This window comes from Lipotes vexillifer, unplaced genomic scaffold, assembly GCF_000442215.2.
Source record: "Lipotes vexillifer unplaced genomic scaffold, Lipotes_vexillifer_v1.1 scaffold258, whole genome shotgun sequence".
NCBI lineage: Eukaryota > Metazoa > Chordata > Mammalia > Artiodactyla > Lipotidae > Lipotes > Lipotes vexillifer.
In genome coordinates this window covers 760,884-781,086 of record NW_006793735.1, presented here as the reverse complement: position 1 = coordinate 781,086, position 20,203 = coordinate 760,884, and the positions used below count along the sequence as shown (strand labels likewise).

At 40.7% G+C, this 20,203-nt stretch overlaps 1 protein-coding gene across 13 annotated transcripts in view; it reads right to left on the bottom strand.

The window, feature by feature from the left end:
• Positions 1-20,203, bottom strand: part of PEX5L (peroxisomal biogenesis factor 5 like) — a 289,451-nt gene that overhangs the window by 47,339 nt on the left and 221,909 nt on the right. For all 13 annotated transcript variants that reach the window (XM_007466680.1, XM_007466676.1, XM_007466683.1 and 10 more), the window contains 6 exons: positions 11,883-11,999; positions 9,506-9,649; positions 6,091-6,161; positions 4,578-4,775; positions 3,732-3,897; positions 3,190-3,347 (listed from right to left, as the gene is read on the bottom strand). In XM_007466680.1, coding sequence (XP_007466742.1) covers positions 3,190-3,347; positions 3,732-3,897; positions 4,578-4,775; positions 6,091-6,161; positions 9,506-9,649; positions 11,883-11,999 — 854 coding nt within the window. The remainder of the gene's footprint in view (positions 1-3,189; positions 3,348-3,731; positions 3,898-4,577; positions 4,776-6,090; positions 6,162-9,505; positions 9,650-11,882; positions 12,000-20,203) is intronic.

Genomic DNA, 20,203 nt, shown 5'->3' with positions numbered 1-20,203 from the left:
AGCAACTAAGCCCATTGTGCCACAACTACTGAGCCTGTGCTCTAGAGCCCGTGAGCCACAACTACTGAGCCCACATGCCACAACTACTGAAGCCCATGCGCCTAGAGCCCATGCTTCTCAACAGGAGAAGCCACTGCAATGAGAAGCCCGCGTACCACAACGAAGTAGCCCCCACTCACCGCAACTAGAGAAAGCCTGCGGGCAGCAACGAAGACCCAATGACCCAACACAGCCAAAAATAAATAAATAAATAAATAAATTTATTAAAAGAAAAGGTCTACAAATACAAATGCTGGAGAGGGTGTGGAGAAAAGTGAGTCCTTGTACACTGTTGGTGGGAATGTAAACTGCTGCAGCGACTATGGAAAACAGTATGGAGTTTCCTTAAAAAACTAAAAATAGAGCTACTGTATGATCCAGCAATCCCACTCTTGGGCATATATCTGGAAAAGATGAAAACTCTAATTTGAAAAGATACATGCATCCCATTGTTCATAGCAGCACTATTTACAATAGCCAAGACATGGAACCAACCTAAATGTCCATTGACAGACCAATGGATAAAGAAGATGTGGTGTGGTATGCATACACACACACATGCACACACACAATGGAATACTACTCAGCCATAAAAAAATAAAAAAGAATGAAATAGTGCCATTTGCAGCAACATGGATTGACCTAGAGATTATCATACTAAGGCAAGTCAGTCAGTCAGAGAAAGACAAATATATGATATCACTTATTTATGGAATCTAAAAAAATGATACAAATGAACTTACTTACCAAACAGAAACTGACTCACAAGACACAGAAAACAAACTTATGGCTACCAAAGGGGAAACGTGGGGGAGAGATAAATTAGGAGTTTGGGATTAACAGATACACACTCTATATATAAAATAGATAAAACAACAAGGATTTACTGTACAGCACAGGGAACTATATTTAATATCTTGTAATAAACTATAATGGAAAAGAATCTGAAAAAACATATATCTGAATTACTTTGCTGTACACTAGAAACTAACACAACATTGTAAATCAACTATACTTTGATTTTGTTTTAAAAAGGCCTCCTTTAGTGAACTCAATATGTCTATGTGTACATATGTATTTATTTACATTTCTCCTTGCTCCCAAAGAAGGGCCTAAGGTGTCATAAAGTACATAAGAACCAACCTAGTCAGTGAATAAAGGTAGTAAAGATAAAATCAGGTTAGGGAAATCAGACAGAGCCAGGAATGAAGCTAGTATATGGAATGGACAGCACAGATTTGACTCCGGCCCTTTGTGGAGCTGCAGTAAAGAGGGCCTCTGCAGTGGCACGTTTCACAACATCCACAAAATAAAACAAACCGGCTGCTCAGGAATCACTCAGCTATTTTTGGTTTTGACCTAAGATCCTCATAGAAGACAGAGTGTAATCCAGTGACTAATGTTCTTTCTAAGATCCTTTGAGTATAAATGCAGCAACTAGTTTCTAAAGCTTCAATATTTGCCAGTGGCACAATGCTCTAACACAGTTCAGAGACAGCAATTCTTCAGATGTCAAAAGATTGCAATCCAGTTATGCAGCTCTCTCATGACTTATCTAAATAATAATAATAATCATGATGATGATGGCAATGGTAACACTCATAATAATAGTGCCTACTAGGTATTGAGCATCTGCTCTGTGCTAGGCAATTACATTTAACCTGCACAATAATCCTGCAAGGGGGATTCCCTGGTGGCAGAGTGGTTAAGAATCCACCTGCCAATGCAGGGGACACGGGTTTGAGCCCTGGTCCGGGAAGATCCCACATGCTGCGGAGCAACTAAGCCCGTGTGCCACAACTACTGAGCTTGCGCTCTAAAGCCTTCAAGCCACAGCTACTGAAGCCCACGTGCCTAGAGCCCGTGCTCCGCAACAAGAGAAGCCCGCACACCGCAACAAAGAGTAGCCCCCGCTCGCGGCAACTAGAGAAAGCCCATGCACATCAATGAAGACCCAGTGCAGCCAAAAATAAATAGATAAATAAGTTTACTAAAAAAAAAAAAAAAAAATCCTGCAAGATAGATACTATTACCTCTTTGTTTTTATGCAAGTGAAGAAATTGAGGCTCAAAGTTATATGCCCAGAGTTATAAAACCAGTAAATGGCAGAGCTATGATTTGAACCCAAGTCTGTCGGATCCTAAGAGCCGGCTCTTTCTGAGAATGAGAAAGGGTTTACATTTTCTGTGGAGTTTAAAACTAACATTAATTTCTCTTTTTTTTTTTCCAATTATGAAAGTAATACCTGGTTTAGAAAATAGAAAAAAATAGGAAAAGAAAGAAGAAAAAAATCACCCAAACTTTTGGTCATTTATGGTCCGTGTTGATGGGGAACAGACAGAGGATATAGACCTGAATGATAATGAGGAGGTCAAGAGAGGAGGAGAAAGACATTTCAAACTCTAAACCCACCATTTAAAAATCTGTTCCTTTTCCTTTTAATAACTAACTTCACTGGTAAATTAGATTTAGAACAGCGGTCCCCAACCTTTTTGGCACCAGGGACCAGCTTTGTAGAAGACAATTTTTCCACAGCCGGGGGTGGGGAGATGGCGGTGACGTGGGTGACGGGGGCAGATGAAGCTTTGCTCTCGCTCACCCACCACGCACCTCCTGCTGTGTGGCCCGGTTCCTTACAGGCTGCGGACCCATACTGGTCTGTGGCCTGGGGGTTGGGGACCCCTGGTTTAGAAAACCTGAATTCTTGGTTGTGCTTTGCCAAAAACTGGCCTTGAGACCCTCTTGAGTCATTCTGCTGGGTTCCCTTGTTCCCACCCTGCCATGGTTCTTTTTTTCCTTACCTGGGAAATGAAGGGTTGAACTGCTCATGTTTCTCAAAGAGTTGCCCTTGGGGGTGTTAAAAACGCAGATGACTTATCCTAAGCCCCAATCAATCAAAATCTCTGGGAGAAGGGCCTGGGAATGTACATTTCACAAGATGCCCCAATGACTGCTGATCTCTAAAGATTTAAGCAACATGGAGGCAGGCAATTCCTGTTTCAACATCCCTCAGGATCTGAAGGTTTGAAATTTACTCTTAACAAGAGGAGATTACAAAAGGAGGTATTTTTACTGGGAAACAACCTTTCAGATCATTTAACCTCAGCCCTGAGCGTGGCTCTTGGTTGTTAGCCTGCTGCCATACTTCACCTGTAGGCGCCCAGGTTGATGCAGCTTATCCCCAGGTTGTATCTGGACCGGATGAAGCCTGGCTGAATCTCCAGTGCTCGTGTGTAGGCCTCCACGGCTTCCTCGCTGCGGTCTCCGTTTGCCAAGGTCGCCCCGAGGCGGTTCCATAATGAATAGTCCTGATGACAAAATTAGAGCTCTCTAACAACCCATAGAAGCCACAATGACAGAGTATCCCCCTGTTCCCTGCTGAAAGATGATAGCTAAAACTGTATCCAATGCTCATGGACAAGGACCATGACAGGTGAATTACTCAAAAATCTTTATGGACAACCCTCTGAAATGACTTTCATCCATCAAAGAGCAGCTACTATTTGATGCTGTCAGGCAAATCATGTTTCTATTTTAGGTATCTAAGTATTAACAGCCACGGTAACATATCAGTACTGATCACTTTAAACCATTGGATGCAGGGAAATAAAGTGGAGCAGAAATGCACAAAATGTAGTCTGTGAAAACTTATTTTTAAGAGAGAATCTTATGGTTTCTTGCTGTGCACTTACCTCTGGCCGAACAGTTAAGGCAGCATTAAATGCATCTATTGCTCTATTAAATTCTCCCCTCAGGTGGAACAGTACCCCCAGGCCTGTCTGTAGGTCTGGGTCGATCATATCTCCATTTTGGTGGGCAGCTTCTAGATATAATTCCTTCACTCCTTCCAGAACACAGCTACAAGGGAAACAAGTTAGATTTGTAATCCAAATAGTCTGAACATAAGTGACTTACTAGTATGTTTGCTGTTTCAGGAGAACAGACTGGAAAAATCTTGCTTAAAATATCTTAGCTTAATGAGAGGACTATTAATATTGTAGGTTAAAAAATACCTGCTGATTTTCACGAAATATGTTGTTGTACACAGATAAGACTGTGCTAAGTAAGGTCTTGATGGGGAGAGTTCCATGGACCCTACGATGCCAATGTAGAAAACCCCAGGGCTAAGTTTACCAAGGCTTGAGTGAGAATTTAACATCATGATTTATTGCTGATAGAAACAAAATTCCCAGAAGAAAGGACTTTCCTTTTCCCCCACACCTAATTGTCAGGCTTTATAAAACTTGGCACATTGGTATTTATTATAACTTATTTTAGGTTAATTATATATCCAGAGCATTTGGCTTTGAAATATGGTACTCAGATAAACGTCTGGGAGTGTCCACAATGTAGGTCATTTGTCCAAAGTTTGGCTCTGGTCTCGGCATCAATCTTTGTGGTCAGTGCTGCTTTTCCAGCAGAATGCTGTCCTACAAACCATCCTGAAATCGGTGGTGGTGGGGACCGAGGCTCATTAGTTGCCCTGAAGGTGATTGTGTACACGGATGTACACGGATGTAATTTAATGAGAAGGATACCTATCAACGGGAGACTTTGACATCCGCCGGGTGAGGCCTGGAGACCCCTTCTTGCTCTTCACAAGGTATTTGTACTTTGGATTTTGCTTAATCCAATTCTTTAAAGCTTCACAGGCATCCTGCTGATGTCCGGTGTTAGTGTAACTCACAGCCAAAGCCATCAAAGCTTTCAAGTTGTTGGGCTGCAATTCTAAGCACCTGAAAGAAGGCAAAATAAAAGCCAATTTCAGATCTTTTTGGAGCCAGAGTCTGAACAGTTCTTTAGAAAATTTGAGGTCTCTGTTAATTAAATGGTGCAAAAACATTGCTAAGTTTATGTTGTCTCTGGAAATACCGTATTTATCTACATGAAAATTGGGACCTCTGCATATTTTTAAGAAAGTTAAAACTCAGCCTGATTAGTGCTAGGTTTGGTAATTTTAATGAAATGGTTTAAAAACAAAAGAAAATGAGGCTAATCCTGCATATAATTTATTAGTAATTAGTTCATCTAATGAGAAGTAGGGAATATCACTATTTTAATGCCGATCTACTATCAACATATTAAATGTATCTTGTCCACAAAGCAAACTGACTTGAACTAAATTTGGATGTTAAGAAATGAAAGATTGTACAGTGTTTCATATAGGAGAGGGAAATTCCCCATGTTTCAACTACTAATGTGGGTTTAGGAGGCACAGGCTACAGCTGCTCCCCCTCTGTGGGCTACCCCACTGGCCGCTGGCAAGGGCTTTTCAAACTTTGATGCGCATGAGAATCATCTGGGGATCTGGTAAAATGCAGATTCTGATCTAATAGGCCTGGGGGTGGGGGCAGCCTGAGGTTGTGCAGGTACGACAAGCTCCCAGGTGATGACGATGCTGGTGATCTGTGGATAAGACTTTGCTTAGCAAGCCCTAGACAGAACCTGTATCAGTTTCTTAGGAAGAGATTACATATATATGGATGTATAATAAATATACATTTATTTATTTATAAGAAAGAGGAGGGAAAGTGAAAGTCTATTTGGTAGGGGCTATTTTCCCAGGGTTTAAATAGGGGCTCTAATCAAGTAAGGTGTGATTCTACACCCACCAAAGTAGTCTAGAACTTTAGTCAGGGGCTCAGGATGCTGAAACTATCTCAGGAGATTCTCTATAGACACATGGAACTAAAATTACATTGAGATTATTTTGAGTATGTTTTTCCTGAAGAAAACTTTCAGATGCCACAAAAGGCTAGAAAGCTAAAAAGAACTATTGATTCAACGAGTCTACTTTATGACTGCGTTTGACATAGACTCTTTTGTGCCAATGAAGGCCAATTTGTAGTTGGTAAAACACTGCAATTTAAGAACACAATGTCTTCATAAATTGTTTTCCAGAGCTAAATGGAAGTAATATGTGGCATCTTGGCACTTATCCTGGTCACATTTTTACAGTGTACTTAAGGGTCAAAGGACAAATCTGAAACCACAGGAAGTCCATTAACAAGTGTCCACCAAGCCCATGATTTTGCACTTAGCTTCATCTACCTCTGGAGGGCGACAATAGCTGCTTGTTCATTTTCATTCTCTGCCTGGGTTATCCCGAGGAACTGCCATGCCTACAAAAAACAACTGATGTCAACATTACAAGAGTAAGCAAAATCACTCATGTGCTTTAGTTGGTTCGTTTACATGTGACAGATCCCTCTGTGCAGAGCAGCCTGTCTGGGTTGTGAGAGTCTTGTAAAAGGGAAAAACATCACACGCATTTCTTCATTCAAACTCTCTTGTGACATCTGGGTCAAGATTCTCTGTCATTATTTACAAACTGTAAGTATTTATTCTCTCCTGTGGCTCATGGAAACCTCTGAGTTTCTGAGGTTTCATGATATTAGGTATCTTAAAAGCAAAAGATAAATATATAAAACGATGCCTCTATCAGGAAAAGAGGTAGAAAAATAACTCAGAAATGTAGCTAAATAGTCTAAAGTTTACAATAAGGAACCTCAAGATGTACAAAATAGAATTAGTTTGTATAAATGAAAGTCAAGCAGTTATTATAAGAGGTAACAGGAAATTTAGGAACTAGGGGAAACAAAACGAACCCCGCTACAATGTGTTCACCACTTAATATAATCATTGTTAAAAAGCATAAAACACATATAAAATGCAATATAATGTATATATAATTTTATAGCCTACATTTACACTTTATATTACATTATCAGCACTTTCATGTTTTTATAAAATCTCCCTTATATTTTTTAATTTAAATTTTGTTAAACGGATATCCCATTATTCCCTCAACCAATTCCCTTGTTGCTCTATGTTGTTTCTAATCCTTTGCAATGGTCAATAATGTGAAGAATATCTTCAAACAGATAACGTTTTCTGCATCTGCAATGAAAAATTTTCATATAAAATATTTCTACCTATATACTTATAAGAACAGTAATTCTCACACATTACAAGAGCAATATGCATCAACAAAAGCTCTCATTACACACATTGTCCTCAGATTTGCTGGGGGTGTATCAAAGTCTTAGGGATTTTAAAAGATTTGCATAACTCTCTTGAGAAGCAATGCTATGAACATTTTAAAACAGAACTCTATGAAAATATAGGGAGTCATCTTAAAGTCCTGTAAAAATTGTATCGGCTTTTTCCCTCATGGGTTATTATTACACATACCATACAAACTCATAAAAAATACTGAGTATTTCTCCCCCCAGAATATCAGTGATTCTTTTAAATCTTTCAAACATCTACAGAGCAGCTTCTAATTTGATTTCACCTTTCATACATCTTAGAATGCTTCTTAAGAAAAGACTGATGAAACAGTCCTTCTCTGGGGTGTGGTGTCATTTTTACCATTCACAGATCGTCCATTATCTTAGCGTTGGGCTCTCCATCGATTGAGAAGCCCTGGGTCCTGGTCTAGGAGCCATCAGTTACCAAGTGTCCTCATTTTCTCAGTTATGAACCTGGGATAATAATGTATACCTTTTTATTAAACTTCCCAGGGTTGTTGCGTCAAATGATATAATATATATGAAAACACATAGCACTTAGAAATGTAAGATGACACTATTTTGTTGGGAGGGTTGTAGTTTCTTCTTAACGCAATGACTTTGTCTTCTACATTGATATTTAGATCTTTTAAAAATTCCAATATTTTGGTTCAGAATTCCAACTCTCAATTCAACTGCATTTCACTGTCAACATTTTGACTAACAAGATACTAGGCGCTTTAAGTAGTATCAATAATTAGTTTACTTGTTCTTTCTATACAAACTAAGTACAACCAATAATAATGATAAAGGCTAAATATTGATGTGCCAGGCACTAAACTATGAATTTATCCTCACGACACCCAATGAGATAGTTATAATTGTGATTTCCATTTTACATGTGAGGAAACTGAACCTTAGAGGGTTTAAATGGCTTGTCCCAGATCACGTGGCTCATGGCTAACAAGTGGTAGAGCAGGGATTTGAACCCACATGGTTAGGATAGCAGAGCCCAGAGGCTTAACCACTGTTCTGTACTGCCTTCTCAGCACATTTCTGCAAATTCCTCTGGGAATATCCCCCTATAAGATGTTTCCTGAAAATTACAAACTAAAAAAGAAGATTTGATACCTGCCAGTGTCTTATTACAGGCCTTTGCAGTTTGGGAAAATTAGTGGACCAAGATAAAAACTGCAGAAGCCTCTTTGGTGTCTCCCAGTCTCCATCTCCACTCACCCTTCATGTCTCAGAGAAAGGGGCTTTTCCAACATGTGAATCTGATCGTGTCCCATAGTGGTTCCCCATGGCTTTCAGGATGAAGTTCAACTCTTGGCTACCTCTTCTTGCCCCCTCTCCTGCCACTGTCTCCTCCCCTTCTCACCATGGATCCAATGTTTCCTGTCCCTCTGCCCACCCTTTTTTGTGGTACGTGGGCCTCTTACCGCTGTGGCCTCTCCCATCACGGAGCACAGGCTCCGGACGCACAGGCTCAGCGGCCATGGCTCACGGGCCCAGCCGCTCCGCAGCATGTGGGATCCTCCCGGACCGGGGCACGAACCCGTGTACCCTGCATCGGCAGGCGGACTCTCAACCACTGCGCCACCAGGGAAGCCCTCCCCTGCAGTTTTTAATCCTCTCTCCCTCAAAATTCAGCTTTGGATTCACTTGGAGGGGAAGGCTGGGTCAGAACCCTTGCCCTCGGCTCTCCTGTGCGTACTCTGACACTGCATTTATTATACTACATTGATTTATTTACTTGTCTTCCAGATAGATCACAAATTTGTCCTTTCAACTGGTCCATTTTTTTCTACCTTTTCAATAGTTTAGGACTTCCCTGGTGGCGCAGTGGTTAAGAATCTGCCTGCCAATGCAGGGGACACGGGTTCGAACCCTGCTCCAGGAAGATCCCACATGCTGCAGAGCAACTAAGTCCGCGAGCCACAACTGCTGAAGCCCAGGTGCCTAGAGCCCATGCTCTGCAATAAGAGAAGCCACCACAATGAGAAGCCCGTGCACCGCAACGAAGACCTAATGCAGCCAAAAATAAAAATAAATAAATATATAAAAAAACAAAATTTAAGCCAATGCCTGGCACAGTTCTCGGGACATAATATGTGCTCAATAAATGATGAGTTAGTAAACCAAGGGTGAGATGTGGTGTGGCTCTAGACCCAGACAAAATCATACTCTGCCCCATGAAAACTACTGCTGAGCCTCTAGGTTGGCAGTTTTGGTTTTTTGTTTCTTGTCTCCACCTTTTATTTTTGGGCACTGTAGACACTGCAGATTTGGTTAGAAAACAGGTACCTATTTGTAACTTTCAAACACATATCAGGCTTAGCCACGTTAACTCCTTTAGGAAACTTTACTTGATGAAAATGCCACCTGGCAGAACTCTCTGTCACCCTCTGTCCGCCCCTTTCCAAGCCCGGCAGGATGAAGGGAAATGACACCTCTGCATCTCCAGGGTCCTGAAGAATTGCTGCCTCCATGAACAGGATGGTAACTGGCAGGTCTCCTTCCTTCAGCCTTTTTAAACCTTCTTCAAATGCTCCAGGCCAGTCCTTGAAGGGGTTTTCAGTGTGAAAGTAATATCCCTACAACACAGAGGGGCCAACACAGATCCACTGATTTCACTCTTCATTGTTATATTCAGTCAGTTCTTTTAAAATTTGAATTCAATTAATTTTATTTAAATTATTTGATTAATTTCAATTAAGTATAAATTGCTGTTTTTCCCCTTATTTTGACTGTGGTACATTTTCATTGTGTAAATGTTAGATAAAATCTTATTTTGTTATCGAATGATATGAAAAGAAACAAAAAGTTACCTATAATGTCATGACTTAAATATGATCACTGCTAATATTCTGGAGTTTGTCTTCCTTCTGGCATTTCTTTTGTTCTTTTTGCTTTAGCCATTTCCCCACAGATTTTTAAAATACTGACTTTTGGGCCATATTTTTGCTAAGTGCTGCCACTCACTTCCTTGAAATGTTAATACCACATACTGCACATCTGTTTATATACAGTGGCCCTTTGGAGGGCTACAAACCATTGTAATATCTAAGATTTTTTTCACCTTCTACTACTCAAACCAGTTTTTGTCCCACTGCGGGGGGGCTGTATCTCTCCACTGAGAATGTATGCTTTAAAGTTACGATCTTTTATTGCAAAAATTTAAACAATAGAGAATGTACAAATAATCTTCTAGTATTTTTCTGAGTATATAAGTTAAATAAGTTCATACTATATATGCAGGTTTGTAGCTTAAGCCCCATTTAATTTTAGTTATTAAAGTTATTTATATTATGCTAAAAATTAATCTTCTTTTGATGGACATTCAGGTTACTGCCATTTTTTGTTGTTGTTGTTATCATAAATAAAGCTACAGTGAAAGCCTCATGCTCAAATCTTTGTCTGCATGTGATTATTACCTTAGGATAGACTTCTAGAAGGATTTATTATGCTAAAGGCTATGAACTATTTTGAGACCCTTGATATATGTAGCTGAATTGTTTTTGAGAAAGTATGTCCTGACAGACTCTCATCAGAAGTATCAGAGATATTATTTGTTGCAACCTTAGTAGCAGAGATTGTCATAAAATCCTTCCAATTTGATAGATACAAATAAGCTAGTCTGTTGATGATGCTACTAAGGTTTTTAAATACATCAAATGGGGACCTTCACTCTCCATAGGTGCTTAGAAAGACAAAACTCTTTGTCAAAATCCATAGGGTATGACCAGCTTATGTAGTGGTGTTAGGGACATGGGGCCCTGGGAGTGGGGAGCTCTGATGCATGGATTACAGCCCAGAGACTGATGTTCTGCATCAATGTTCTCTCTTCTCACTCTCGATTTCTTTGTGCAAAATTAACCTAATTAGTTTTAATGAGATGGTTGATCTGATTTTATGAGATTTTTGCCTTACCTACTGTGGGACAGAGAATACTGGAAGGAGAAAGACATTTCAATGACTACAGAGATTGCTAATCCCATAAAATCAGAGACTATTCATCATAGTCCCCAGTATCTAGAGCAAACAGTAAAATTTGTTGGGTTGAACTAAATAACATGGAAGGTATCCAGAACTGAGTATGACTGAGAATTCCTCTACCACCAAAAAACATAACATAAACATTTATATATTTATGTTTCCCCTGTGAAAGAAAATTCAATCTTTCCATCTCTTTCTTTCAAGTCATTTAAACTTATTTCTCAAGTGTTTTCTTTTTCCCAAGTGCTTTTAAAAGCATAAATCCTAGAGCAACTGGGACTTCGTGGGTAATTTGACTGGCTGTTGACTGTACTCACATATTTGCTGGGGCTCTTCTCAGGGGAATATCTCTGAGGAATCCCCTTGGGACCTGACCTGGTTGTGTGAAGTGTATCTTTTCCACTGAGTTCTTTGCTAGCTGCATAAAGACCACCTGTGAAATGCAGCCCTAAGCCCCCCTTTTTACCCCCCTGCCCACGGATATCACTTCTGTCAGCTTACTGACGTGGCTCAGGCATTGTGGGATTAGCCCAGTTCTTGTTCTAACCCGCCCTCAATGTTAGTTCAGTAACTGGCCAAGCTCTGGTTGGCTGCCAAACAGTCTTAACATTGATAAAAAATAAGGGCATTCCATTCCAGCTTTGCTGCCTTCACGCGTTGGAAGATTACACTGTTTTCATGTGCCAGAATTTCTTATAGGTCAGATTGACATGAAACTGTCTGTTTAATTCTTGGATTTTTTTCACAAAATAGTTATCAACTAATTTATAAAAATATGATCCACAGAGGTTGAGAAAACTGGTCAGTACATGTAAGAAGAGAAATGATCACCTTCTCGCTAGCTGAGATTGTAACCTGGTTCTGGGCTTCTTGGTTCTCCGATATCCAGTTCCTCCGGGCCATTTCTTCCCATTCGGCTTGCATCTTATCCCAAAACTCTGTATCTGACTAGGAGACAGGAAAAATGAAGAGAGATAGATTTAAGAACATGCTATATAATTTATTTCCAGAGAGACAGTTTCCCTCATAGATAAAAATGAATTCTGAGGAGGAATAAAGTGTTCAAACTGGCCACATCCAATGATACTCATGGTTGAAGGGCTTCTGGAGGGCACTCAGTGCTCAAAGTGTCAAACTAGATTAGTTCTGACTTTCTCCAGGAGGAAAATAGTTACCATCTGAGGAACCAGGATCACATAAACCAAATTCAGCTATAAATCCATTCCTTGAACAGTTTCAAGTGTGGGTACCAGGCACACATTTTAGGAAGGGCAGTCTCTCCTAGAGTTGCTCCTAGGCTATGAGGAACTAGAGCAACTGCTTTGGGACTGGCTGGGCAGTGACTTGGGGAGGCAGCTGGCCATGGACAAGGGAAAGCAACACTGGTTGATCCTACTTTGTGCCAAGCACTGTGCTAGGAGAAAACTGAGTCTAGAGGGTTATGGTCATAAAGCTGGGATTGCACAGGATCTGAACCACAGTCTGAATTCTAAGCTCATGCTCATCACCTTATGGCAAACGTGGCTTCCTGGTGCTAAAGAATGAAGGAGAACAGCTTTGGGTGTGAACTCGACTGAGACCTCTTCAAGGTATGTATGTATGTACGTATGTATTTATTTTTGGCTGTGTTGGGTCTTGGTTGCTGCGAGCTGACTTTCTCTAGTTGCAGCAAGCGTGGGCTACTCTTCATTGTGGTGCGTGGGCTTCTCATTGCAGTGGCTTCTCTTGTTGTGGAACATGGGCTCTAGGCACATGGGCTTCAGTAGTTGTGGCACGTGGGCTCAGTAGTTGTGGCACGTGGGCTCAGTAGTCGTGGCTCACGGGCTTAGTTGCTCCGCAGCACGTGGGATCTTCCCGGACCAGGGCTGGAACCCATGTCCCCTGCTTTGGCAGGCGGATTCCCAACCACTGCGCCACCAGTGAAGCCCTTCAAGGTCTTTTCTATGGCAGGATGATTTTTTGAAAAATACTGCTTTGTGTTTTCCTCTTTATAACTTTCAAGTCTTCCAAAACGGAAACCAGGCCATTAGCTCTCCTTTACTTCAGGGGAAGTATGTGTTCCTGGACTAAGGCAGAATTTTTCTTCAAGATCTGTCCCTGGTTGGCTTCTACTTTACTAAGCCTGAAGAGAGTACTTGAGGTGTCCTGGGGGCAGGAGAGGAAAAAGAGGCAAGTATCATAAAGAACTTAAGAGAGGAGGGGGAATTTGCAGGGGCAGGAAAAGAGAAGGAGGGTGGTGGGTTCTGAGAGGAGTGGGAGATGATGCTTAGGTTTTAGGTATTTCCCTGGCAAATTGGCCCGACCTCCGAGAGGATGACAGAGGGTGTGCTAGGAACTCTGATCCTCATATGGCAGAGAAATAGAGAGAAACTGGATTTTGAGCAACCACTTGGGGCTTGGTTGGCTGTTAGCAGTCAGCATGACAGACAAGAGGATGGAGGCTCTGTCCTTGTTTTCTGGCACCACATTAGCCTTCCACATTTGGTGCCTAAGACTGTTACCTGCCAGTTTGGTAAAAGAGATGCTTGGAAACCACTTTATTTTCCTTAAAGCAAACAAAGAAATGGGTATTCCTTGAACACCTGAGTCTGGGACTGAGATCCAATTTCTCTGCAAATCTCAATTTCTGTGATTCTAAATTCTGTGACTTGTTGACATCCAATCAAAGCTTGTTCTTTATCTTTTAATCCTCCCAGTCTCACCCTCTAACTCCACCCTCATGCCTGGGTGGTGGTTGTTCTGTGGTGGCACCTCTTCTTCAAAGTTGCTCTGAATGATAATTATAAGCTTATTTCTTCTGAATACACACATGCAGGGAAAAAGGGCCAGCCCAATGTGATTAATCCCAGGCTACTAAGTAATAAATAGTACTTTTTGTTCTCCTTCTTTATTATGTCCAGAATACTCATTCCTACCCACATACGGGTCCTGTCCCTTCAGTAGAGGCCTTCCCTCAACAAAGGCTCAGGACAGCAGGCATCTTGATAATCTGTGTCTGATACGCTAGAAGCCCATGGAATGGATACCACTTACCAGGTTAAGGTTAGGAATAAAATTCAAAATTCTTTTTCAAAGAGTCTAGTGGAACACCAAATTGTGCCAACAGAATGATCTCAGATATACAACAGCTAGAAAAAACACTAGAAGGAGATATCCTACCATGTTAGGAGTAATCTGTCTTTGAATGAAGGGATGAGGGGTGATGTTTTTCTTTTTTTGCTCTTCTGTACTTCCTGAATTTTCTATAAGTATTTTTTTTTTTAATTTAAGAAAGGTTAAAAAATAATAAAAAGAAAAATTATCTTTCCTTTTTAAAAACCTGCACATTTAGATACTGAGGAGATGCTTTCTTGAATAGCTTTTTTAAAATGCAGGTTGAGCTTGTCTTCATAGAAACAAAGAGAAATCTATCAAGTGAATTTTATAATGTTTACTGACTTTCTGAAGCCCCGTGATGGGTGATGTGAAATGCCAAAGACTTCAAGTACTTTCTAAGGTAGTTAAGTTCCCTTAGTGAGATTTCTTGTAATCTACAGCAATTACAAGTCTTTTGAATGAAAGAATGAGGAAGATTTTGTAATGTGTACATCTCTAGTCACCTTTCCTGCAGTTTCAAATTAGAGCAGTAGATGAATAAATAAGACTGCTGTGGAAAGAGAACCTCAGTTGAGGTGGAGCTGTCAGGCCCTAATTTCAAGAGATACACCAGGACTGACTGTTACCACTTAGAATAAGTTCCGCTGACTAATTAAAGTGCACCACACAGTTTCATTTAATTACAGAAGACTACTTTTAGCACAATCAATTTTCATCTGGTCTCAGAATCCAGACTTCATTCACGTAAGTGCAATTAACACCGCTTCTTTTCTATTCCTAATCAATTTCAGAGAAACCTGAAACATATTTGAATTTTAAACATTTTAGACACGAGGGAAGAGATTTTACATATTGATGATTTTCTTAGCTTTCTGGGATGCTGGTGGATTGTTTTTTACACTCTCTAGGTAATAAATTATCTGCTTACACCAGAAACGAGCTATTGTTTGCAATCCATTTTCATTTTTAAAATAGCTTTCTGATTATAACAATGGTAGATATTCATTAAAAACTTGGGCTGTGCAGTATGGTGGTTAAGAACAGACACTTTCTCCTCATATGACCCTGGGAACACATTCTGGCTCCATCATTGGCCTTCTGCAAGTCCCTTAATATCTCCAGGTCTCATTCTCCTTATCCTTGAAATGAATGATAGACTAGTGGTCTTGGTTAGTCATTATTAGGACTAAAAGAGAAAGTGTGTCTGTGGCATAAAGCACATGGTTAATGCTCAGTAAAAGTAGGTGTGCTTACTAGTGCTTTTGTACCATTGAGAAAAATATAAAGAATGAAACAAAAATCACCCATAACCTCAAAGCTCAAATACACATCTGTGAGTATTTTGGTGTTTTAATTTTCTGTATATATCAGTACATACCCTCTTCTAGATACCTTTCCCCTCTTCAGTTAGTTTTCCTTTCTGCCTAATTATTCAAAAATAAGAACAAGGTTAAGAAGATTATTGCAAAAATGGACTGTTATGTGGCAATTAAAATGCTATTTATGAAGAGCTTATTACAACATGGAATAGGCCTTGATTTATAATGTTCCTTGATATGTAGTATGATCACAATGATAGAAAACAAGTAATGTGTGAGGAAAAATAGACTATAGAGAAATGCACCCACGGTACTGAGTTCATGAGTTGGGATTATGAGGAATTTGCCCCATCACCTTCCCTTGTACTTTTCAGCATTTCCCAAATCTTCTATTGCTAGCATGTATTATTTTAGTGAAAAAGATTTGCTTAAAATAAGCTTACATCTTTTCAGTTTCAATTCCTCCATGACATTTCCTCCAAAGACCCTACACTACAGCAATCTCTTACCTCTCTGAATTCCAATACCGATATTCTCGATCAGTGGTTTGGAAGAAAAGAGGCATGTGCTAGCAGCTGCCATTATCCCTGTGAACTTGAACAAGTCATTTAAACCCATCTGTACATTATTTTTTATCATTTGTAAAGTGAGAAGACTGAGCCCATTTGATAATAGCTCAGGCTTCTTTGTGCAGATTAACTCAGAAAATCAGAATAAGGGGGAAGGGGATCACTTTTTTTTTGGAAGGGGGCTTCTAGCCTGTTCACTGATCTCCAAAAATTATATACTTTAAAACATTTCTCTAAAAGTGTGTTTGACATTTTCCTTTCACTTTTTGATTGTAAAACTAGTATATAAAAATTTCTATAAGAACCATGACAAAATTAAATATTAATTAAAATATAAAGAATAAGAAAATAAGCAATTTAATTTAGAACCAGGGAATTTTAAGGGATAGCAGCATATTATCAGCTCCCATTCACCAGTCTATTTTGGTTATCTTGAGTTTAAATAGAGTTCCTTTCAATTTTGTGGGTCAAACATAAGTTGCTTAGAAACATCCTGGGGTTGTGTTGTGAAGGAACTGATCTATGTGAGATTAAGTGTCAATTCTGCTTGTGAGGAGTCTGACTTTCCTTTTGCCGCTTTAGATATCCATTGATTAACTGTCACTGGATCAAAACTTAAAAAAAAAAAAGAAAAAACCCACCAACCAACCAATCAACCCATTCTGAATATGCAAAAGAAAGTATCCCTTGCAAAGTGAGGAATGAAAATCACTATGCAAGTTTGGATAAAGTACTTGCCACAATAAACAATTTTCGTTGAAGTGAAATTATGTGCAGATGAGTTAGGGACCTTATTTCCCTGGATCTAGTAGCCCAGGCTGGTGAAGAGTGGCTGAAATGTCCCCACTCACATCACTTGTTGACTGACAGCTCAGTGTTAGTTGAGGATTCCATGTGGCTGCCCAAAGAACGTATTCCGCCTGAGGCTGCAATCAAAGATGTGCAGCACCCTGATCAAGGATGGAATTTTTTTTCAAACTTAATTAAAAAAAAATTGAAGTATAGTTGATTTACAATGTTGTGTTAGCTTCAGGTGTACAGCAAAGTGATTCAGTTAGACATACATATATAGCTATTTTTCAGATTCTTTTCCCTTATAGGTTATTACAAAATATTGAGTATAGTTCCCTGTGCTATATAGTAGGTCTTTGTTGGTTATCTATTTTATATATGGTAGTGTGTATATGTTAATCCCAAATTCCTAATTTATCCCTCCCTCCCTCTTTCCCCTTTGGTAACCATAACTTTATTTTCTATCTCTGTGGGTCTGTTTCTGTTTTGTATCCGACTTCATTTGTATCATTTTTTTAAAGATTCTGCATATAAGTGATATCATATGATATTTGTCTTTGTCTGGCTTACGTCACTTATTATGATAATCTCCAGGTCCAAGGGATAGGATAGAATTTTGATTGGTCAGAATTAGTTTGAGTTCTGGGTGTAGTCCTGGGTGTTCCATGTAGTGAGGGTCATTGACAAACTGGGGTCTCTTCAGGCAAGAGTGGATGGGCAGGAGTAAGCCTGTTTATGAAGCAATTCACCTGGTAAAGCAAGGCTCAGAGGGGTGCTGAGCACACAGCAAGCAGTTTAGCCTTGTTTTTGCAGACAGCAGAATTAGGATGAATAAACGGCAGTTCCGGGGGACAGATTTTTTTTTAATAAATTTATTTATTATTTTATTTATTTATTTTTGGCTGTGTTGGGTCTTCATTGCTGCGTGCAGGCTTTCTCTAGTTGCAGCGAGCGGGGGCTACTCTTCCTTGCGGTGTGCAGGCTTCTCATTGTGGTGGCTTCTCTTGCTGTGGAGCAGGGCTCTAGGCGTGTGGGCTTCAGTAGTTGTGGCACGGGGGCTCAGTAGTTGTGGCTCATGGGATCTAGAGCACAGGCTCAGTAGTTGTGGTGCACAGGCTTAGTTGCTCTGCAGTATGTGGGATCTTCCCGGACCAGGGCTTGAACCCATGTCCCCTGCATTGGCAGGCGGATTCTTAACCACTGCGCCACCAGGGAAGCCTGGGACAGATTTTTATCAAACACAACATGAAGCCGCCTGAAAACAGAATGGGCTTCTTCTTCCTCAGAGGGATGGGCTCCCCAGCATTAGAAATCTTCAGAGACACAATGACCAGTGTGAGGAGTGCTCTACAGACAACTCACAGGTCAGTTTGACCTAACGAATTCTATGGTCTCTTACAAGCCTGAGTGTCTTTGTTTGCAGTGTTATTAATGAATTGATTTATTGAATCAAACAGGAAGGTTCAAAATTAATAAAATCTCTACGAGATAAGAAATGGATCTGTCATGCATGTACCTTTCTCAAGCTAAACAGTATAGGGGAGGAAACAGACAGGCTTTGGCATCAGGTAGAACAGGCTGCAGTCCTGGCTGTGCTCCTTGTCACGTGACTTTTGGCAATTTACTTCACTTCTCTAACTCAGTTTCCTGGTCTGTAAAATGTAAAAAGTCTCTTAGAGCAGTTGTGTGGATTAGATGAGGCAATGTATGTAAAGTGCTTAGAATCTGTAACATAAGAGCTAAGGAATTGGCAATTAATGTTATTTTATATTTGTAAATGAAAAAGAATATTTCCCAGGATAGAGAGAGGATGCAATCCCACAAACTGTAAACTGTGTGGTTCAGAAGTGTTGAAAAACAAAAATATTGGTACTAGCACTCAACAGAGATTTTCCAGTTGCCTCTGGGTTAGATACGCTTCCCTGTATAATGGAGTCGGCCGTCACTGCCAGTGTTAGCAGGCACCTGGGCAAACAGCCTGAGGCTCTCACCAAACAACATGCCAGCTTGTTAGCTGCAGAAATGTGGGGAGGAAAAGTTGAAATGATGGGAAGGAGAGGAACGGGCACAGGAGGCTGGAGATGATGCAATACAAAGCTTGAGCAGACTAACCAAGAGCCATTTCTAACAGAGAATCTAAGAGAGTTTCCTGTTCTTTGCTTTCTATTCTTCTTCACCTGGCAAGTGGCAAGGAGGAACGGAGTATTAAAGAACAATGAACAAAGCCTGTTGTCCATATGGGCAGGGGTCATTTTTTTTTTTTTTTTTTTTTTTTTTTTTTTTTTTTTTGCGGCACGCGGGCCTCTCACTGCTGTGGCCTCTCCCGTTGCGGAGCACAGGCTCCAGACGCGCAGGCTCAGCGGCCATGGCTCACGGGCCCAGCCGCTCCGCGGCATGTGGGATCTTCCCGGACCGGGGCCCGAACCTGTGTCCCCTGCATCGACAGGCGGACTCTCAACCACTGCGCCACGAGGGAAGCCCAGGGGTCATTTTTGAAAGGGCTTTTAGGGTATTCATTAGCAAATGAACGCCTTTGCAGAGCCAGAATTTTACAGGATCCTGTTTGTAGCTCCAGTGGTATTTGCATTCATAACAAAGAACTGCCCTAAAAGTGCCCTGAAATGAGGTTTGGAGACTAAGCCTGTTGTTTGCTGCTGCTTTGAGAGTAAGGTTTTGTGAGGCCAGTTTCTCAGAGGCTACTTATTTCCTGTAGGTCTCCTGGCTGCTCTCTGGGCTGCTAAGGCCAGGAGACTACAGGGCTGCTTTACCACAGGCTTGGAGAGATGGGGAGGGCCCTTGGGTTTGAGCCTTGTCTCATGTTCCATGCAACAAGTCATGTGAGGAGGGAAGCGGCAGGTGGATAGTTATAGTGTGAGCCCTGACTGTTAGCTTTTCTTCCTGTAAAGAAAGCGCCCAACTTCAGCTTTGATTGCAGAGGTATCCACTTCAAAGAGGCACCCGCTTCAAAGACGGCATTCTCTTCAAAGTTATAAACACATTGCTAAGCTACAAGACTAGATAAAGGGCCAAGCTGTGCCCCGCCACTCCTTAGTCCCAGGCTCCTTTGTTTCAGAGGTCTTTGACAACTGACCATTTGGGAGGATTGTTTTTTTTCTCTTCCGGAGCTTTAAATTCCCACTCTTATGCTTTAAATTCACCAATAAAGAGTGGGCCCTTGAAACCCTAGGCCCCCACTCTCAAACCCAATAAAAGGAGAACCCTGGATCCATGCTTGCGTTCTTTCTCTCTACCTGTAACTTTGCTGTGTGGTCCCAGTTGTGCCATGTAATTTCTAGGACCTATAAGTAATAAACATTTATTTTTCTTTAAAAGTTTCCCGATAGTTATTGCTGAGGGCATCTTGCAATCATAGTAA